The sequence below is a fragment of the Kryptolebias marmoratus genome, linkage group LG20, assembly GCF_001649575.2.
Source record: "Kryptolebias marmoratus isolate JLee-2015 linkage group LG20, ASM164957v2, whole genome shotgun sequence".
NCBI lineage: Eukaryota > Metazoa > Chordata > Actinopteri > Cyprinodontiformes > Rivulidae > Kryptolebias > Kryptolebias marmoratus.
The window spans coordinates 5,586,139-5,609,921 of record NC_051449.1 but is presented as its reverse complement, the minus strand read 5'-3'; the positions used below and the strand labels follow the sequence as shown (position 1 = coordinate 5,609,921).

Here is a 23,783-nt window from a genome sequence, read left to right as displayed (position 1 = left end):
TTAGGTCTAAACTGAAACAAATTGACACATTAAGACATTTTTAAGCATAATCACTTTCAACTGTGAGAATACTTGACAATGCATGGCTGATACTCAACTCTAACAATAGACAGATTTTTATTTTAAACACAGCTTGAACTGACAAAACACATACTTTTCACAGAAATTAAATACAGCTCTGCTGTTATTTTGGCTAAATTGACATCAACAATCAATCAGAGAAAATGTTAGAAGGAGAAATATTCCCAAAACTGCCACCTCTACATCATACTGGTCAAGATATCAACATATTCTGAATAAACTGCATCAGTAAAGGGTTTCAGACCACCAGGAAAATGTACAATTTGCTACAATCACCAACAGGTTCTAGGTTAGTTCTTGGTCAAAGCTTCTAAAATTTACCACAATTAATTCACTTTTATGTTTATATATCTTATAATTTTGTTATACTTTTACTCAACCTTTATTTATAAAAATGTGACTACAAACAACCTTTATTCAAACCAATATTTGTTTGCACAGTCTAAAATATCAATTTTGACAGCATCAAAACCATCCACAGCTCCCCTTGGAAATTTAATTTCGAAGTTACTTACGTGTCTCTATCTAAATGACATGCACCTTTCCGTCTTTTCAGAGCCCAGACATCAAACTCTCGAACACATCTGCAGCTAACCTGAACCTGCAAATATGCAGTTGTATGTGTGTTTGAGGGAAAGTTTATCAGCCTTTGTGGGCTTTTCTGGGAGTTTTCGGACAGGATGGCCATCCTGTGATAAGCCTTTCACATTTGGTGGTAGCCAGAAGGCTGCTGAGGCTGCTGGGAACTCTAATCAGTCTCTTTCCACCTGCCTCCATCACACTCTTTCAAGTGAGTTACTGATCCACTTCTGGACAGAAATCATATGTTTATTTTGTGTTCTTTCTCGCCGGAAACTTTTGCCTCGAAAATTGAATTTGATGCCCAGGGGCAGGATGGAAAATTGGGCAAAAATAACATTTTCACAAAATTCAGCCTTCCACGACTCTAATGAATGGCAAAACAAGATAACTGTGGGAGATGCTATTCTATGCAGGCTGGCAGTCCTTTCAATTTAGATCTCATCAATTCATGTTTATAGCATACAGTAAGTGTCAATACTGGAACATTTTCTCTGACTTCAAAACATGTTTCTCTTATTTCTAACTGAAATACAAATATAACATGGTACTATTGTAGTAAACTTATATTGCCAAAAAGTCAAGCACAATAATGCTTTGTCAGATATGAGAATTTGACACCTTGTTAAATGAGGTTCGGGTTAGTAACAGTAAAGCAAAGAGTTCAGTGTATTTAAGCTAAAAATGGTAAAAGAAACATTTTAGATTAAATCAAAACTTAACACTTTATTAAACAGCGAGGGATAAACTTAGAATCACAGCCTGGCAAATTCTGAATGCCTTCACGTTTCACTGATGTGTCCCAGATGATTACCGTTTAATCAGCTGCAAATGCTCTTAATTACAAGATTAGTCTCCTACCAATTAGCCAACTTGCTAATGGTTTTAATCTACCGTTGAAGTCTACTGAATTCTAATTAGAGACTTAACTGTTTCAATTTACCTAGGGGCCCATCTGATGGGTCATTACAAACCTAGTTACCCTCCGTATAAACCAACTGCAGCAAGCAAACTAAGCTTCCATTTGGAGAGCAGCTGTGAGGGCTTTATGACCGCTGCATGGGCCATTTCTGTGCACCAGGAAACAACAGTGTTTCCTTTCTTTAAAAAATGCAGTCATTCTGATGACTCACACAAAAAAATGTTACACTGAGCAACACTACAAGCTATATAAATTAGATAATTAGACTTATTCTTCATTTTAGTTAAAAAAAAAGTTTTCTAATATGAATAAGGCTAAAATATAAAAATTTCATCAACTGGAGACAAAGGAAAATTTAAAACATGTTAAACAATTATTATCTTAAAATAGTCTTGGCCCAACTTAATATGAAAATCAAAAAAGTTTTCTGATGAACATAATCCTGAAGTTGATAATGCTATTTTTCTACTTGTTCCTTTGCCCCAAAAGAAAATAAATGTTCAATACAGTTTTTGACTATTTATTACATTTAAATCATCAAAATTGTGTTGACCAATTTTCATATTAAAATACTAAAGAGATCACAACCAAGTTGTAATTTTTGTTCGTCTACTTCTGATAAAAACTGTTAAAAATTGGTTTTAAAACTGACAGAAAATATCTCTGGTAGTTCTACTTCCTTTTTAGTGGGTCACGTTTGCCGTCTTTATTGCTCCGCTGAACCAAGAAATAAAACTTGATATTGTGCCATTGTCATGTCCAAAGCATTCATAAGGTGGAGTGTTAGACAAAGAGGACCCAGATGCAGAAGTTACTGGAGAATGAAAACTAAAAGCCTTAGCACTCAAAATACAACAAGCTAAAGTAGGAAGGGATGTAATTCAAGGAAATCTGATTTTTTTGATTTTGAAAAGACTTGACAGAAGTCAAGAGACTAAACAAAGACAAAGAAAAAGGATTTAGAAGCAAACCAAAACCAAGTACGCCTCATATATAGTACTAAGAATTGATGGCAAGGCAAAGCAGGTGAATGGCAATTAGCAGCAGAACCCAGCTGTGAATACAAACAAGAAGACAAACTACACACAAAAAAACAAGGGGTACAAGGTTAAAAAAAACAACAAAAAAGAGAATACTAACTGAATGTAAAACTGAAGCTTATGGGATGAAAAAAGATTACAAACTGAAAAACTACATATTTTGTAAAGACCAAAAACAGAAACTATTAAAGAACATTTGATCAAATGGCACAAAGCTTACATTATGAAGCAACTGAAAATCTTAAAAAACAAAAATCAAACAAAATACTCCAAATCAAAACAAAACAAACTTGAATGGATCTTACCTGCCCTGTACTTTGATGTCCGAGATTGCGTAGAAGTATCTGGATAGATTGTTCTCATCCACCATGGTGGCTCCAGTTGCTGGCTTCAGTAGCCTAATCCTCAGATCAGTGATAGTGAAGAAATCTCTCAGGTTCTTAGTGGTATCCAGCTGGCCGTATAGCGAAGCCATGTTGTGTAGTCGAGGTCCAGCAAATAGAGCAAAGCGGTCCTTTATCTCAAAACGTACCGTCTTGTCGTTCTTCCACACATAACCTCGGGAGTAGTCCTCGGTGCAAATGATGTCTAGCAGAGTGTGTTGGGTGAGATCGTTCACTGTTTTGGGTTCCATAGTAAAAGCATCAAGGCAGTCAGTGGCATAGAACTGGTAAGGTGTCCAGGTACGGCCATAGTCAAGAGATTTTTCCAGGACCATCTGCTCCGGTCGTCCCGATTCAAAAGTAATAACAATGTCATCAGTCAGTTCAATTGTCTTGTTCCATGATAATGTGATGTTGACCTGCAGAGGCTTTGGGTATTTCTTCCATGATGATGACTGCCAAAAAGTCGTAGGGTTTCTACCCTCAAAGTCAAACATTAACCCAGGAGGATGAGCCAGCTCCTCGGTAGCAGCATCACATTCATTGTTGCACATATAAGGATTCTCCTAAAAGAAAACACAATGACACAAAGGTAAGTGCATGCTGCAGGCATACTGAAAAAACAACCTTTATCTCATCATGCTTGTACTCAAACTTTTAAAAACAATATTTTGCCAAACTAGATTAAAATGCATGATTTAAAAAGTGGACTGTGGTCTACAAAATAGACAAATAAACCCTAACTGGTAAAATAGAAGGCAACTGGACATCTCTCGTTTCTTGAAGACATTAAACCTCAAGCCTTTTGGATGAGAAGTGACACTCATTGAAGGTGAAACATTTACAACAAGCAGGAAAATTCCAGTTTGCCTTCTATTGAGAAACTTGGAATTGTTGTGTCCTGGTTGACTGACACTTTACATCAACATAAAATAATTAAAGTTGAAATTTATGAAATAATCAGCACAGGCAACATCAACAGGAACAAACAACTGAAGGCATATAATTAAACCATAGTGAAAATATCAATCAAAGTTTGAAGATGAAAAGAGTTATTTCAAACATGTTAAGTACAATTATACAAATATTGTTATAATCTCTATTCTTCATAATAATTTTAAAATGACAAAAATATGTAGAAATAGGATTAAAAAATGCAAAAACAATCTATAGCTTAAATAATTATATGCCTAAAATAGGTAAATATTTATGCTTTTACAAGTGTAAAAACACATTCAAATAGCTTCTTTTGTTGTAGAAAAAGCAGTTTTGTGCAACACTGCTTCAGTTTTTTATGGATTGTATTGCAGACCTTCTCCCACAGCTGCCTAAATGTGAAGAACTCTACAGCAAACTGATTAAAGTTGGATCAGAATCAATCAGTTTGGTGGTCAATAAAGGGAAACATCAAAGTCCAGGTTGAACTATATATCTGACATGTGAACAAGTCAGAACTGTCATTTCATACAATGAATCTGGCAGGTTTAAAACACACTTTGTAGCTTTGGAAGAGGGAATTTGAAAATTTGAATTTCACAAATGTGGCAAAGTATTTAGTTCTGAAAACTTTTATCTAACACAATTTGTCAGAGTCTCTTTCTCTTTATTGACCTTGGGAAGTTATTTACCTTTTCCTTGATTTGTTAGCTTTCCACCAACTCAACATAATTTATAACACATCAGTGCCAATGTGCATTTCATAATTCAGAAATTTCAGTTTCAGGCCTGTGGGAAATGGTGACCCTCTCATTGAGACGAACTGTAGGTACCATATATTTTCATTTAGCACAATTCCTGCCCACACTTCCACCCAAACTGTCTGTGTAATTGATATTCCTGTGTGGTATTTCAGCTGGGATAGGAATGGAATCCCGATGAGTGTTTCTTATAAAACAGGCAAAGGGACATGCATTTTTCATGGGCCCATGTTTGCTTTCTACCGTAGACATCCAGAGAGCCTGGGTGTTTGTGCGAGCGCGTTTGTGGGGAGAAAGAGAGGTGCTCTTGATGTGTTTGTGTTTGTTTGTGACAGGGATAGAGAGCTCTGAATTTGTTTGTGTGTGTGTGTGTGTGTGAGTGCGTGTGCACATGCAGTATGTATTTGTATGTGTGGGTGTGTTTATGAGTGCACAAATGTGATTGGTTAGCAAAGGGAGGGAACAGTGAGAGTGAGGAGAGAGCTGAAACGAGGCCAGAAAACACAAGACTCACTCCAATTGACATTCCTCTCACCTCTGCTGCACGAACAATGAGGGTTAAGTGCTGATGAGATTCAGATCAACTGTAACATGGTTCGATAATCAGCAATCATCTGACACTCTATACTCAAAATTATCTAAAGGTGAGAACAGTGCTATCTACCACATTAGTCACCTATCTCTTAGATGTAGCAGTGCTTTCAACCCAAACTGCCACGCTGTTGAGGGCGATCAGCGGCAGGAATACTGATAAGCAGAAACCATTGTATTTTATTTGAAAAGACCAATAGCTGCTTTTGTCTTCAAGTGAGTTTAAAAATTTCTTTTCCCCAAAGAAAAAAAAATATATATTTGATTTTGTCTTTATCTTTTTTGCAGGAAGCTATATGGATGACTGCTCTGTTTTTTAGATACACATCTCCTGAGTCCATTTCATTTCCTGTAGGACTATGATATGCTATCAGTCACTTACTCTTCAGTGAGAAAAGATAACAATTCGATGAGGAAGGAAAAGACTGCAGGATTGTGGGTCACTAGGCCTGCGCCACTGACTCAAAAGAACATTACATGATCCAATTAGAAGGGTAATAAGGGTTATGCCGCTAAGAGAGAACGGGAGGATAAGGAAGAGTGGGAGGTAGTGAAAAATGTAACCCTTTAGGAATGTGTTTTTAAAAGGAAGATCAGGTTCTAAAAGTATTCTGCTTTCCCGCCCATGCACACCCACACACCTTCAGTACTAACACAAAGCTTGAAAGGCCACAGTGTAGCCCGAAACCACAAACATAGAGAAAAAGGAGAGATTTAAAAGAGAGTTAAGGGGTAATAGGGAGAATGGTGGCTGTCTGAGTTCTGCCACAGGGACAATAAATTGTACTCGAGTCTACAGTTTACCAATGATGTGTGCTGAAGCTCGTTATATTCCCTGCTTGTGCTTGAGCAGGTCTGGAGGTCTGTTAGAGCTTGATGGTATGCAGAGAGGGAGACAGGGATCGACTTTGTAAAAGGGAGTGATTTCCCTGTTGTAGTTGAAGAGCATGAATCTTTACTTATTTATTTTTATTTTTTTTCCTGTGGTTCTCATAGTTTCATCTAGGAACAGTGGGGTGGCTGCTGTTGTATCTGCTGAGGAGGGATCCTTATTCACAGAGGCTATATAGAACTGTGAACACATCTCTTGTGGCTAATGAGAAAACAATTTCCTGAAAGAACGAAGAAAAGGAGGATAAATAGAAACCTTTAACAGAGAAATTTGCCCAGTCAAGTCACTGAAAGTGTTCAGAAACAAGTGGAAAGCAGCACTAGGAACAGAAAGACAACAAAAACAAAAAAAAATAGCTGGAAATAAATATTTTGCATTAGCCCAGCCTATTGATAACAATACCCAATGATCTGAATGCACTGTTCTTATTGAATGTTAAGAGGACTGTATAGTATTTATTCTCTCCCCATAAACCTGGCATGTCTCCAAACAGCCTTGTTTAGGTGGAATGAGAGACGTAGAGAAAGGTCAGCGCCTTTTAGCGGGCATCCTGTGGTGGTTATTTAACAACAAAAACACTGCCTTATGAAGATCAATACTTTCTATGGTCATTTAAGACCAAGAGCTTCAGCGCTGTGCCAGGGGGCAGCTATTGAAAAACAATAAACCCTCTCAACTTGATCCTTTACCTGTGATCAAGGCTGTGGGAGAGGGAAAAAGTCAGCAGAGGATTTGAAAGAAACAAGAATTTTGTACCAAAATGAAATATCGACCAACTGAAAAATAGATCTGACCTTAAAAAAGGAAGTGCCAGCATGAAAATAAATACAGTTTAGCTTGGTGTGTTATTGAAGGGTAGGTTAGCATTTTAAAGCACAATGCAACATTTATGATGTAATGTGATTATATGAGATGCATACTGATTGGAATAGAGATAGGTATTTGGATGAATGCAGTTTTCTAAGATGCAAGCATTCAGACATTCATTTTATTTAATCACTAATAATATTCTTTCAAAGTGAAAGACAGAAAGTTAAAGGTACCAAGCTTTAACAGCTTACACATTTTTGAGGAAAAGGGCAAATTAAGAGATTTATTGTGATTAACATCATACATGATCTTTTTGTGGCAATAAAATGAAGAAATTTTAAAGGATTCAGTTTTAGAGTTGCATTATTTGCTTGTTTTGCAAATTTTCCAAACCTTTCCAATTACAAAATTAAGTTTTAAACATCTCATTTTGTTCTAAAATATTTTTAAATACCAAGTTGCAACTAGTTATTTGTAATTCTAAAGAAAACTTGCTGTTAGTTGGTACTCATCCATCCAGATTGAGTGCACCCAAGGACACTGTTGGTTTTCAGACCTGCTCTGAGCCACTTGGTTTTAATTAATTTGGCATTTATTTTGGTACTTATTTGGCACTGATTAGTTAAGTGTTGAGACCTGAGCAACTATGATGAATAAACGATTAAAAAAAATTTGACATTCTATTCTAACGCCCAAAATGTCATTGTTGTGTCACAATAAATGACTCATATTTGAATCATTGCTCAGTTTTGGCTCAGTGGTTTGCAATCATATTAATGTTTGTTTGCTGTCCCATTGGATTAATAAAAAACAAACAAACAACAAGAATACACTTTACTGTGCACAATAATTGAGGACACAACCAGCTTTGATTGTTTTTTTATTCAATATTGTTAATAACAATTTTGATAAAGCTTTTTTTACAGATTAGTAAATTTCCCAAAATTTCTAAATTATTTTTCCATTATTCTCCCCTTAAAATAGAGACACATACCACTAATTAGGGAAACATTGTCATAAGGAAAGCTCTATTTATTTATTTTTTTCGTTCACTCCCCAAATTTTACATTTTGGCCCTCAACATGTCTGTAAAATGTCTGGAAATCTGGTAAGCAATAAAGTTTTTGAAGGCAAAAAAGAAAAGAAAAAATGTAAATGACACTGAGTGCAAAACTATATTTTTTGTTTAACCTAAAAAAGCCCCCATAACTTATATATATATATATATATATATATATATATATATATATATATGTTCTGTTCCTTTTATTACTTACAGCTGTATTACCTTTCTCATCGAGCGATCTCTCACTGTTTTAAATGTATCCTATTTTTAATAAAATGTCATATCCTTTTAATCCCTATGATTTTCTTTCCGCTCTGTTTTATATTTACATAGCCTGTGGTTCAGTAAGCTCCTATAGATACAGAAATAATCTGTTCCATAAAAAGATGCATAGCTCTCTCAGATTCACATCTATTGACATGCAGTCCATACAACACACATGAATCTTTTAATGGCCTGTGTCTTATTGGTATAGCAGACATCTATATTGCCACCTTGGCTGCTGTGTCACAGCTGGTTTTTATCAGTGCTATATGATCCGTCTGAGGGTGCTTGCTTAATGTAGAAGGCTTGAACAGTGTGTCTGCGGCTGGTCGCAGCTAATGATGTCCTGATCTCTGCAGCCTATAAGGTCAATCCAATATCAGGGAGTCACACAGCAGGAGAGCCCGAGAACAAGGCAGACAAAGACAGACACTTGAGCTGTGAATCCAAATGTCATTTACTGGAATGTAAAGCAATCAGGACACTCGGCTTCTCAGATTGTCATGAAGGCTTAGTGGATGTTAAGATGTAATTTCATGGCTGTGCTCAGTTGTTTGTAATGGTTTCAATTTATGGGAATCAATAGACCATGCCACTTTAAACAGCACTGCACAGTATAATAAATCTGCTGCACATCAGTTATATCAATAAAACTGCTGCAATATTCACATGTACACATCAAGCTGTATATATTTTTCCTTAAACTTGCTACTTTAGTAACACGCAGTACTCAAAAACTAAAAAACATACATTAAAAAAATAATTAAAACAATGCACACATTTGGGTGAATAGTTTGATAAGTGTATTTAAATGAGTGTCCAGTAGCCTATGAGACTGACAAAGTGCAACCTTGTGTTGATGTGCCTTTTGACAGACGATGTGGCCATGCAGATAAATTCTCCCACTAAAGACAGCTGCTGATGAAAGATGGCCATGGGCAGGATGACCCATCAGTTTAGCTGACAGATTTCTGGACACAAAGCTCCCGTCACAGCTTTATTCACAACAGTTTTCTACTTCAGCATTTTCTGTAAGGCAAGCTTCTTATATAAAATGTTTAAAATTAAACCTTTAAGTTTGCAATGAAACTTCTCCCCCACCCCCAGAAGTATATGCCATTTCAGTACACAAATATGCATATGTTAAAAGGTGTAGGTCTGTACAGTTTGTCTCCAGTTGTTTCCTAAAATAACATGCCCCAGTTCAATAAATATCTCCACAACTGTACAACCGCAATTAATAACCCTGGGTACCTGGGAGAATTTTGTCTGCTTGCCCACAACACAAGGACACAGTGAGATATATTGTGATGAAAATCCAAAGCTAGACCAATACATTCACCATGAACCAGCATTGGTTCTAAGAAGTCATAAACTTCAAAAAAGCAAATACACTGACAGTGAAAAAATAAAACACAACAATTTTTAAGGAGTTGTTCTTCTGGAGACTCAAATGTCAGGAGTTCTTTTATGAGAGGCACAAATTGCCCCTTGACTCTTGTGCTTCAGCATTATTCTCGAGTGTCAAAATTCAAGAACAGTTTGTGACTATTTGCATTTTCTCTGGTCTTTACAAATAGATTTTTATTGAAAGAATCACCCTGTGTTTTTATTATTGTTCTTTTAGTATTGGTTAGATTTAAGCCAAAAAATCGTATGGTTAGATTTATAACTGAAAGTACACAGTTTAGAAACCAAAACTATTTAATTGGATTTAAACAATAATTGGGGATGGACTGGAAATTACAGCAATAAATAGGTGTGAGATAATAATAAAAAATGCATATCACCAGGTTTATCTTTCAGGTTGAGAGTTAATAGTTTAGGTTAAATACCATGTCCTCATTTTTGTCCCACCCCAGAAACAGTCCAAGCACAAAAAAACAAAAACAAAACAAAAACAGACAGCCATTTTTGGGAATAAGTAAATGTTTTCTGGTATCTGCAAAGCGACCTGTTTCAAAATCCTCAAAATGTCCCTGCAATATTGCCAAAGAAAGTTGTAGTTTGTGCAAATCGTTTCAGGAAGGAGTCCCACAATATCTGCGCATTTACTGTCAGAATTGTAATAATCTGAAATTGATACATTAGCTACAGTGTGAGGGAAAAGGTCGCATTTGCGGGGGGAAAAAAACGTTCTGTGTGCTGAATTATTGTGCTGATGTCAGCTGCTCGACTTCACATCGTGGCACAATGCGTCGCACTCAAGCTGAGCAGATTGTGGTGCAGAGGTAGAAGTGAAGCAGAATCCTTAGAGTTTGAATTTATTATGATATAAATGTGCGTCAGAGCCTCAGCGTTTAATCCGTCAGTGAGTTTTTATGTTTTTTAAAGTAGTGTGTTAGTGGAGTGTCGGACCTTGGGAGGGCGTGGCCAACTGCAGCTTATTTGCATAATAGTGACGTAGCCCTAAAACCGCTTATTCTGAAATGAGCTCAAATGAGCTCTTTTGTGTATTAAATGTAATGAAGATGTTTTTTGTAGCTCACAGACCTATCCTAACTTATTATCCTAGCATAATAGGTCCCTTTTAGTTTGCTTAAGATTTTTTTGTGTTTCCAGTTTTATTAGCAATCAAATTTTAACTTTGTAGAACGGTATTATCAGCTGTACAGCTTTATTTACACCCTTTGAAGAACTTCAGTGTGGAAAATTCAGAACTATCAGCCTGTGACCTGTGTGTACTTTGTAAGTTTGTGCTGAGTACTGTGTAACTTCTGTGATTCCTTTGTGGCTGTGAGAAAAGTCTCTCCCTCCAGACCAGAGGTGTTGCTGGATTAATCAGCCCATCATCCTGCTCGGCCTTACACCTCTCAACCTGCCACATGACACCTGCTGACCTGTCACTGGCCCACACCCTCTCAATCACACCTCCAGATGCCCATCCTCATTCATGGAGTGCGCTGAAAGAGAAGACGTTCCACAAGTGGCAAATCAAACGTCTGTGATTCAGTGCTCAGGGACTTGATCCACGTAAACAAAAATAATGGTTTTAGCTGAAACGTCACTTGACATAAGACACCATTAAATTCACATGTTATTCTGAGCCACTTTTATCTTGCGCTCACGTAGAACCTAAATAGAAAGGGCAAAATTGTGATCTGTGGTTAGGTCTTGTATAATTTTGGAGAAAAGGAATGTTGAAGGATATTGTGAACAAAGACAATGGGTGTTGATCCTATTGAGGCTTTGTATAAGTTGGACAGAACGGACAACTGAAATGAACTATAGTGAGAATTTTGTTGTCAGAGCTTTCACAGAAACTCAACAGTTTTAATGACCAGCAGTGAAGGAAGTTCACTTCAAGGCCAGTCTGAACTTCAGAGGAATGGAGAACAGACACACTTCATGAGTGAATCGTTACCCCAAGAATATGAATTTCTTAGGGTTCTGAACTTGCCTGACATAATGGAGATTTAGTATGTAAGGGTTCTGCAGAGGGCAGAAATTGTCTTCTGTATCTGGGATTTTTAAGGCAGTTAAACCAACAAAGGAAAAGCCTTGCTATTTGCATCTGCTGATAATACTTTAAAGGAAAGTATGATCAAACAATTGATACAGTTGAATGTTTAGAGTAAAATAATGTTAAAAGGTATTTCACTTTGTCAGACGAAAAGACATGCGTAACTATTTGTTGCTCCTAACAAATGGCTACACTATTTTATGTTGTCAGCATGAGGCTGCTAGGGAACTAAATATAATTTATATCAGGCATTTATTTTAACAGTACATCAGAGGACACTAAGGTGATGCCTGTAACTTGCTATCGAAGCTGATGTTTGATCAAAAAGAAAACACAAACTTCTCCAGGCATTCGCATTTCAATTTGCTGCACACCAACCACTCCGCCCTTTGGAACACAGCCCTCACCAAAGCAGTCCCTTTGAGGGTTGCAGCACAGCCAGTCTGGCCTTTTGAAGTGCATTGCTTGGCAATTCAGCCGCACCAAGATGCGGGGCCTCAGCCTTGATTTGGATTCATGGGGAGTCAGCAGACGAGAGGAAACACACTCCACATTAATTAACACCTGGCCTCATTATCTGTCCCATGTGGCAGAACTCCACTGGGGTAAATTTAACACCGATTTATTAAAGAAGGTGGCAGTGAGCTTTCATGTGTATGTGCACTTAATTATGTGTATAGAATGTCTATTTTTATGCATGAAGACCTAGATTAAAATGTGCATTCATTGTATTTGTATCTGTAGACCAACGAATCCAAGTCTGTGTATACACCTGTGTATTTCTCTTGGTCTTATTGCTTGTGAAACAGCTCACACATGTTGCTTGCTTCCTGTTTATGTCACAATATAAGAATATCTTTCAACATTTCAGTAATAATACTGCATAACATGTCAGTATCTGGTCGTGTGAAATCCCCATTCAACTTAAAAAAACCCCTCAAGTGTTCTGCTGTATGTCTGATTGAAAACTTTACTGTCATTGATCACAAAACTGAGGTCTGATGATGGCATGTATGTTTAACAATGAAATGTTGCACCATTAATTGCAGAAATCAGAAGGTTTTATTCTCAAATATAGGAAAAATTGGTTCCTTTTGACAAGTCATGATTTATTTACATTGGGGGATTTAAAACATCCAAATTCAGATGTTTTGAATCAGTATAAGATGTTTAATTGTCTGGTGGATTTCTTGTACTTTTCTGTGTTCTGTTCCAAAGCACCCACTGAATAAAATCCCAAATGCTGGTGTGTTTGATGTCATTGAGATGTTGTAGACAACCAATTTAAACAGGAAAATATGTGTGTAAAAAAAAAAAGAAAAAAATATTCACATACTTTAGGCTTTTAATTCTGCTGGGTGTACAGCAGTGCAGTATTGAAAGATTCTCACTGACATGAGCTGCTTTAAAAGTATTTACAAATTAAAGGCTGTATAGTTCTTATTTAAGGCCTGGTCTTGTATATAGGCTAAGTTTGTTGCAACTGTACACCACAAATGCATCCAAAAAGATCAAATTTCTATTCTTTCTATTATAGTCACATATTGAAGCTTATTTAGTGATTAGTCACATAAATAAAAGCATTCTCTAGTTATAATGGCCAGAGGCCATTTAAAAATGCACTGTTCCTGCAGTAAAGTAGAACTAAAATGGAGCTTGGGCAAGCGATAGCTATCTTAGCTTAGTTCTACACATATATTCTTTACTATTAAAATTCAGGACTTGTAAGAAAAGAAAGAAAAAAACTTATTTTTTTAAGCTGATTGTCTTTGACAAGGATCGCTGTGGTAAAGCTATTAGTCTGAGGTGACATCAAATAGAGCAAATCTTAAAGTCCAACATTGCTCTTCTGTGTCTTTATTATGGCTAGAAAATATCTCCACTGCCTTTAAAACATGATAATGAGGAGAAGCTGAGAAGGTGATGAAGATAGAATTATTTAAACTGTGCCAACAGCTTTGGTTTTGGACAACAATTTACTTCTGCTCAGCTGGGAGCCGGGGCAGCTCACTGCTCCGGTCTTGTAATCCTGGGGTTGGAGGTTCGAGCCCAGGTTGCATCATGAAGTGGATCTAGTGTAAAACAATTGCCAAATCTTTTCTGCCAGTTCCCTCACTGTAGCGACCCCCATGAAGGGAGCAGCCGAAAGAAAACCAACATTTAACTCTACTCAACTCCTTATGAAGACATAACAGATAAATATACCTAAAGGCTTATTTGCTTATTTTTTCCAAGAAAGTGGGTGCAGAAGATAAAATATTAATAGTTCCTGTTGCAGTCATCATGTAACATGTCTTGTTAATATGGTTTAACTACACCTGGAGTATTCAAGATTTTCAGAACTGCAGGAGATTTTGTTTTGCAACTGGATTAAACACAGATACATTCAATACATATTACTTAAACAAATTCATATATAATCATTTTTATAAACTGTTGAAGGTGAAAACTTTCTTTTTTTCATAGATAAAGAAAATCTGTGCCGCAATGTTCCACCTGTGATTTCCATTTATTGTTTTGAAACAAAAAGATCAGGCATCCTGTTTTTAAAATATGCACTTTACATAAGGTACAAGCTTCAAAAACCTGCCACTATAACACATTAGATAGATAGATAGATAGATAGATAGATAGATAGATAGATAGATAGATAGATAGATAGATAGATAGATAGATAGATAGATAGATAGATAGATAGATAGATAGATAGATAGATAGATAGATAGATAGATAGATAGATAGATACTTTACTGATTCCAGTGGGAAATTCAAATTGCCAAGCTCCTTTGACTGAAGTTGAAAATCTAAAACAACATATATTACAAGCTTCATTTGAATAATAACAACTGGTGAAAACTTAAATGTTTATACCAAGTATAACTTCTGACTGATCAGCTCAGTTTCACACTTTTTTTTGCTCTATAGTTTAAAAGAAAATTACAATGAAAGTGTAAGCCATCTGGTACCTCAGAGTGCTTTCAATCTAACAATGCACCAATGAGTGACCTTTAAATCAATGCATCATTGATTTTGACTTGTTAGTTTCATTTAAGCCCCTTCAAAATCACACAGAAATCTTTTACTGATTCTCGGTGCACTGTCATTAAGGAGAAAATAAGAAGACACCATTTTCGTTCTCAGCCATTTACAATGAGATGCAAGGGTCATCGCAAATAAATTGACAAAAACTGGGATGAAATTGAGAGAGTGAAAGAAAGAATGTGAGAGCACAAGAGTGAAATTGCTGCATTGTTCATCAATGCGCCAGCTCATAGTGTGTCAACTTGTTCTCCATCTTTTCAATCTGCATAGTTATTAGAGGCTTTTATTAATTTGAAATGCCAAAGTGAGGAATAAAGCGTTACTGAAATGTCACCCATTCACTGAGCATGATAAAATCACACCAGCACTAGGTTCAGAAACGAACATTCTTCTTTTTTTTTACTTTTCATTCCTTTCTCTCAGACTTTCCTTCCCTCCACAGCGCGGTTTCTTTCACTCCTTCTCACAGATCGATATGGCCTGACAGCATGATGGCTAGGTTTCCTAAGGGTAGGTGGGTCGCAACAGTTGCCTGTCATCTTGCTACTATTTCTCTCTCTCAAGTCTTGCCCTTCAACACTGTGCCTCAGTCTTAAAAAAATGATCCAAAATATTTTTAAAAAGTACTCCTTATATATATTTATATATTTTTTATTTAATTTTCCTTGTTTGGGATTTTAACATCACCCTACTGTAATGTTGCTGTGCTTTACACATATTTAAAGTAACAGCAATTATTAGAAGTGTCAATGATTCCAGAAATATTGTCAATGCCTACTTTAAAAAATACATACAGAAGTTTAAAGAAGCATTTACTTAATTTTTGCAAAATGGTAATGTTAAAAAGAAAAAGAAAATCGATAGAAAGTTATTATAATACGAAGAATCAGAATTTGAGACTTCCTTTGATTTTCTTTTGTACTGTATGATTTGGGTAACTCTTTCATTTACCTTTTTGGGTTTGGTTTGCAGTCAGTGACCATGTTGTGCTGTGTCCAGTTTGTAAAAGCCATGTATATGTGCCACTATCTTCTATTGCAGTGGTCTTCATTTAGAATTCAGAGAGGTATTTGTTTTTCAAACAGAAATCCAAAAAATGTGTTTGGACCGGCAGCTTCTCTCTGCAGTGAAAAGCTGCTAATTTGTGGGTAAATGAGAGAGGGAAGGAAAGGTTTTCACACAAAGAACCACCAAGGTTAAAACAGCAGTGCCTCTTAAAATTAATTAACATGAATATGAGAAAAAAAAGGTACAGATAAAAAAAATACATTGAAATCTGCCACCTGATTCGGGTCCAGATAAGAATGAATTTTGGTCCTGATCTGAACAGCAATCTGCCGTTAAGGCACTGCTATTCTACTGCCATTATATTTACAATGCATTGCAATACATCCATTCTTAAGCAGTATTCTAAAGCCAGCCTAATTGGTTTTTATTACAAAATGCTTAAAATCTAACAAAATATTACATGAAAACCTGCTAATCCCATGTATGTGTTTTCACTCAAAAACCTGGAGTCTGTCAGACTTGAGGAAGAAGCTTCAAATCACAGATTTATATAAGCATCATAAAAATTAGAAACCTTTGCTTTTGCCCTGCTGGACAAAAATAATACATTTTATTTTGTTTTATTGACCTTATTTTTGTGAACCTTTGATCAACTTTCAAAGTAATCTTTGTGAAGTGTCTCTTGTATGCACTGAGTTTTATGACTTTTACGCAGGGATGGTACTTGTTCTTCAAGGGAAAAAAATGAACTGCTTGCAGCAGACATTGTGAGAATGTCTGTTCTGGAGTATTTTCTTGTTAAACTGGCCCTTAAAAATGAGTGCAGGTGAAGCCCAGTCTTACTACAATCAGAACTGCTTTTTGAGGTTACAGCTTTGAAAGCCACATTTGACAGCCCTCAGTCTGGACAACATTACAAGCAATATCATGTAGGGGAAGTTGCACACATACAGTCTTTTCTTTTCTTAAAAAAAGAAAGAACTAGGAACTAAGTTGTGTAACTTGGGACAACAATCATATTTACACTCAAAATAAAAGTGTAGTTACTTTCCTGTTGCTGGATTGAAAAGGAAAGGAAGGTTTCTGAGAGAGATGAAGCTCTACAAGTGGAGAGCAAGGGCGTCACCATGACAATGTCATCGCTGGGAAAGCACTTCATCAACAGCTATGAACAACTATAACTATGATGAACCACCAACTCACACATAAAAACAAAATGCTCCAAGAAGACAAAAATAATCAAACAAATACTCAGAATTGCTTTTGTCAATGGGGCAGTTTTTTTTGTGTTCCAGAGTGTTTTCTATTATACAGTTTGAAACCTTGAGCAAGATCCTGTAAGGGCTAAGTTTCATTTTTGCTGTCACAATTTATGATTTAAACCCTAAGAGAAGATAGAAGTGTGTTTGCCTTTTTATAGACCCATGGGCTTGTAAAATTGTTGGTGTTGAACATATAAAAAAATAGAATAGAAATCATTATAATCTATTAATACAGTTCATAAAAAAGGCAAAAAGTGTGTCTACTTCCTACATACATATGAATCACTTGTAGTGCTCCAGTGTTTGCTCTGCTCTAGCTCTTGTAATTTTCTTGATTGCTTCCACCTGTGGCTCATTATCCTATCAACCCTGTTTAAATGGAGTCTAGATTTATTTTTCCTCTTTTGTAACTTAGTCTGTTTTACCAGCCTGTTGCCTTTTTTATTTTTGTCAGATTGTTCCCCAGCTACTTGATTATGTCTATTTGTTACATAGACTAGTTTATTCTGACAACAACTCTTTTGTTTATTTAGATTTTTGTAACGTTCCCATTTTTTTTGATATTTAACTTTCTTTGCATGTGTTATTTAGCTCTTTAAAAAAAACTTAAAAAAAAGGAAACAAAATGTACATGTAAAGAAACAAAACAATTCAAAGCAAATTTAATTAAGGTAAACCCTGCAATGAACTGGCAACCTGTCTATTGTGTCCTCCAACTTTTCTCTAATGACTGCTAGGATATGTACCAGCTCCCTCTTAACCAAAGACAAGATGAAGTGACCATAATAAATGGATACATAGATGCACATGAATATAAAGGCCTAAATTTTAGAATTTTAGAGGAAGTACCACAGAGTTGTAGCTGATTTGGTTGACTTCAAATAGTTATTGGACCACACTTGTGACTATATTTATGATACGATACTCAATACTATGGCTGAAAAATACTATCAAAACCAATGCAATAACTTTGTGATCATTTTTAAATTGCTAGACAATCTTCTGAAACATCCATAACAATAACTTTTTAACGACCAGAAGCCTGTGAAAAGTTAAAGTCCAGGACATTTGTCCTTGTTTGCAGTGACTTGTTGATGTTTTTATGCCGTTTGTCTTGATCCAATCTGTATTAAGTGCGAGCATATACTTCATATTCCTAGATCAGGCTATACATAAAACACAGCAGTTTGTTTTACAGACTATGAATTATTTGTGGGATTAAACTTTAAAGGTTTCAGGTCAGCAAAAACAGACAAACAAAAAACCTAGAATTTTAATATTCTGTAGAGTGAACTTGTGCATAGACCAACAAAACTGCCTTTTGTCTGCTTAAAAACATGCAATGGATAAAGCACCTATCAGATTGCAACATGAACTCAATTTCAGATAGACAACATGCATTTAAATATTAAGCTTTTCTTAAGGAGTCTTTGTATTCAAACAACTAAAGTCCATAACGTTTTTTTTTAAATCTCCATGCATAATTCATCTTTCTTTGTATTTACAACACTTTAAGAATTAACCTGTCACAGATCCATGGAAAGAATGCCATCATATCTCTATCTGTCAAACGCTCACCTCATATGGAGCATCCAACCTCGACGTGTTCAAACAAGACATGGATATTATGCATCATCAGCTGACAGAAAACAAGGGACAGGGAAATTAAAAAGCCAGGAGACAAAGAAGGTGGCAGGCGAATGAAAGAATAAATGATGACTCTCCCCCTCTTCTGGAGTCAGGGGACATGTTGCATGTCATTGCGGTGTCTTGGTACCCAGCGGTGCGGTGATGATGTGCTGGGCAGGGCCAGTTCAGAACAGAGTCAAGGGCACGGAGGTGACGGCAAGTTAAATGCTCCAACTGTTCCCTGTCTCCAAACAAATATACGGATGAGTGATTCTCCCACCAAGAAAGAAGGGTGCAGAGATCAAAGAGGGGCAATGACAGTTCCAGGTTTGACCTCTGAACTGCTCGACATTTCAGCACGTTGAGATAAACACACAGCTCATAACACGAAGGCTCGGACTGTTTTGACATTAAAATTAGGGTCTTGAAAGATAGCAGCTGACCTCTAACTGTGCTAAAATAATAAAATAACTAGGACTTTTTAAAAAATGTGCCATTCACTACAGAACAAGTGACTTTTTATTATGAATTCAATGACAAATAAATAAGAAAAGCAGCTATTTTAGACACAACTATAGATTTAAAAAAAATGTCAGACAGCTAGTTTGAAGCATTCCTTATTTTTATTATAATCAGGGCAAATTACTGCAGGAAGGTTGCAATAACATACAGTTGAATTTGAAGCAATGAAGTGAATGCTGCTTTTACATAGCATGAAGTGTGTGGTGTGCTCTTTACCCAAACTTTTTTTTATTATATATAATAAAGATGTTGCATATATACAACAGCAAAACAAATACAGATGAAACCATTTTAACCTGGATAAAGTGCTCTGTGATGACACAACTAATCAGAGGAAATAACATGAAAGCAAGCATATTAAAGTTTGTGTGATTAGCACAAGTTGATCATTCCAACGTTTATCATCTGCCACCAAAAGGCACGCAAATGTCTAGCATGAACAACTGGGTGAACTTCATGAAACTTGCAGAAAGTAATCATTGGATTTTCATCTACAACTGATTCACTTTTGGAATTACCCCAATTTAGGATGTCTGTCGCAGCCAACAGACCATAGAAAACACAAAATGACAATAATTCAGTCAGTTCTACAAATGTTGTACTAAAATGTGGTTTGCTTGTAACTGACTTTCACAACACATACTCCAAGTACCAATCAGTACATGAGAGTTTTGCTTAAAACTTTAGCTATAACTGACGGAGCCAACCTTGTTTGTCTGTTAGCAAAATATTTCATGAACTACCACATATATTTTCTATGAAACTATGAAAACTTTCTATGAAACCCTCAGAAAGTAGTAAATGGATGGACATCCTCTCCTGATTACCTTATGTGGTCAAGATGGCCACCACAACTAAATTTTGAAATAGTAGGAGGTGCAAGTCAGACACAAGACATATTCATATCTAATGAGATCATGCACAACATTATTTTCAAAGTTTGACCAAAACAGCTACAACCTTTCCTTCTCAACATGAGATGACCTCTAAAATCCATAAAGGCATCGGGTGGTTCCTTGATGGAATGCATATTTATTATATGGGAGAGATTTATTTTAGCACATATATAGCTATGAACTCAAACACAGAAACTTTTACCTACTATAACCAAATATTTTCCAGAATTTGACCCCAACAACAACTAAGATTTGATGGGAATTTATCTGAGTCTCAGTCTTTTTTGTAGATTAACAATTTCTGTTAATCACCTCAAGCCCTGAGTGAATGCAAACTTCACAACCACTTTGCTAGTCCATAATCTGTTGGTGCTTGTAATGTCAATTACAAAGTCTGGAAAATTAGTTCTTTAAGACATGTAAGACATAGATTGAAAGTTCACAATGACTCCTGCCATTGCAAGCAAAGATAAATCTGCTGCTTTGACTGCCAGTAATGTTCGTCTCCAAGCAGCTTAGTGAGAGCTCTCTTTTCGTCTTTTCGTTCTAAGCCACCAAGGGGAACATTGGGTGAACCAGCAGCTATAGTTCCTTTCATCCATTTTGAGAAAACTGAGCAAAGTTCAGAGGAATTACAGGAATCTACTCAGTTCTGCCCAGAGCGGCTCACATAAGCACGAATACTGAATCAGTCTCAGAAATATTTACACAACTGCCTCGATGACGTGCTTGAGTCATTGCAGCTATAGTGTGGAACACGTCAGCTGATGATGTATAACTCAAACATCCCTTTTTATTTATTTAGATCAATTCACAGATTCCTAGATGTTATAGAAGAAGAGGATGGTGTGCTCTATTTGTACTTAAAAGTTAGAATTTTTGAATTCCAAGTTAGAAAAATCAAATTTAGTGGCCCTGAAATTCAAATATTGGAATGAAAGTCAGTGAAAAATCCCAACCTAAAAATATAATATGGATAACTTAAATCCTAAAAGTTGCAGTAATAAAGTTTTTATTTTCAATTCTATCAGTAATCTAAAAAAAATAGGGTCTTGCCACTTCTGTAAACTGGTCTTAAATACAGCAAAGCCAACATGATTTGAACCTTAGAGATGGGAGAGAAAAACTGTAACTAAAAGCAAATGAAGGTCTCTTGACTGTGAAAAATGAGCTCATGAGTGATTTCAGATAACTACATTCACAGCAATCATTCACTGGAAACCACGAGGTGAAATATTCTAACTTTTCAGCTTACAAGCATGCAAATGAGTCAAATTGGATCATTTGTATTAATGCAAATTAAATATATATGTATATATATATTTATAATCAATTACAGTGAAAGACAAAAATCAATAAATTATGCACAAAGTTGGAAAAGCAATAAAATGGCACAATATGGTTAGTTTATCATATATTATCCCTTTTTTGATGTTTCAGCTGTACATTTATACAAATTAAACTCTGTACTTGAACACTGCAGACACTACAGTGCAAAAAAGCCTAAAACAATGTTTAGTAATCTTGATTAACAGTGCTTCAGGACAGAGCAGGAAAACTGTTTAGCAGTAAAACAGTCAAGAACCACTGAAGGTCTACAGCTAAAAATAAAACCAAACCTAACTTCCTAAATGCCAAATGTTTGTCCCAGACACCTTTTATTCATTGTAGGCTGATGAATGGAAAACTCTTGGTGTACTCTTAAATGCTCAAGACAATTTTCACAAACCAACCGTCTCTTATAACTATATGTTTGGCAAAGTTTTCTTGAAATAACACTACTGAGCGACAGAGATGAGAATTATAAGCCCAGGGCACAATGAAGCGGGGGAAGGGAAGAGCCACCCAGAATTCTTTTGACCATCATCTATGAGGCAAATCAGCTTCTGGGGAAACTGATTAGACCAGGCTCGCAACTGCAGGCAACTTAGTGATTGGCTGAAAGGGCTCATTTGCATGCTTCTCTCATCTCCAGCAAACTCTCAGGAAGCACCAGTGGATAAGGTCACTGGTGTCAGTCTGCCTGTGTGCCAGCTAAGTATGTAAACAGATCAAACATGGAACAGCCATTTAAGCGAGTCCGTAGGGTGCTTGTGTTTCTAAACATCTGGACAATGATAACCTTAAATGTATGACAGACGTGATCAATATCCTGGTAGTCAGATGCAAAGGAAATATTATAAGAACACCTATTTTACAGCTTGAATGTTTATATTAAATACATCATTTTCCTCATGCAATACATTTTAGAACAGCATCTTCTAAAAGTCAAACTCTGAAAGTTGCTAGCAACCCTTTAAAGCTTAAATTAAACAAGATCTATCTTAATAAATCATTCAACCATATGATTAGTAATCTACATTAAAGCCAAAGAATATGTAAGCTAATTGCAATTTTATAGACAGTAATTTTTTGACAGTAATGGAAAATTGTTAAAATTGAAAACGTCTCTTAAAAAAGACTGAAAGCGTCACCACAGTTATCACAATTCATTCTGGATGAGCATGAACGTCAATACGAATTTTACAACAGTTCATTTATGCAATGCATTTCAAATTTAAAATGTTTAGCTTGAATAATTATATAGAGAAATAATAATAATAATAATAAAAAAACATTAGCACATGATATAGACGCCAGGAATGTCCATCCAAAATGTTTTGTTGATCCTGACATATTTTACCTCGTTTTAGTAAATTCCTTTTTTTGCTGCTGGCAAGAAAAAAGAAATAAGCTGGAACAAAAATTATGTTTTGGGTATATTTGTTGCATTCATAATTTTATTATAGTACTTCCCAGAGATAATACTGAAATTAATAAAAACTCTCATCATTTGTGGAACACATTTTTCTACTCTGTGAAACAACAACAATTGCAACCCATTCAAGTATTTTTTTAATTTAATTTCTAATAGCACTGGAATACAAAAAAAAAGGGTAAAACTTGTTAAATAAGGTGATACTTTTCTCATCGATTACTCACAACTTGGCAACAATTTTTAAAGTTTCCTTTATTTATTTTTTGTACTTTGGCAAGTTGTTACTGCTGCAGTTTTTAAAACGTTTGCAGTGGTTTTCCAAGAAAGTGCATTCAGTTTCACACTTAACTTTTTGTCAAAAGATTTTACAATAAAATAACTTGCCTCATAAAATTGACACATAATGCCATTTAAAAGCTACTCAGCAAAAAAAGGAGCATAAAACAGTGGGACAGTTACTTTCAAATATTTTAAATGGGTATTTATGTTTTCATGAAATAGTTTTTATATAAATTTATCACAGAAATCCTATCAGAGGTCATTGGGTTTCTTCAGTTTCTGATTTAAATAGGAACAGTTATAAAAAAGCTGAATGATTCACTTTTTTAACCCTCTTCACCTCCACAAAGTGTTTTTTATTGTTTAACCTTTCACACAAACTTACAGTACTTTTTATTATGCAAAGCTGCTTCTGAACATTTAACACAGATGAACTCATTTATACCACTTATATTATCAATGGACAAAAAGGGGTTTACCAAGGATTGTACATCTTGTAGAGGGCGTAGTCTGAATCACCAACATCATTGTTGAAGGACAACCACTAGACAGTTATGACTAACCCATAAAGAAAAGTTCACCTGGTTCTACAGTGATAC

The 23,783-nt window shown here is 35.8% G+C and overlaps 1 protein-coding gene across 2 annotated transcripts in view; it reads right to left on the bottom strand.

Moving 5' to 3' along the window:
- The window catches only part of LOC108232807 (netrin-G1-like), a 59,450-nt gene that overhangs the window by 25,996 nt on the left and 9,671 nt on the right, over nt 1-23,783 (bottom strand). For both annotated transcript variants that reach the window (XM_017410845.3, XM_017410844.2), the window contains exon 3: nt 2,928-3,571. In XM_017410845.3, the coding sequence (XP_017266334.1) occupies nt 2,928-3,571 (644 nt within the window). The remainder of the gene's footprint in view (nt 1-2,927; nt 3,572-23,783) is intronic.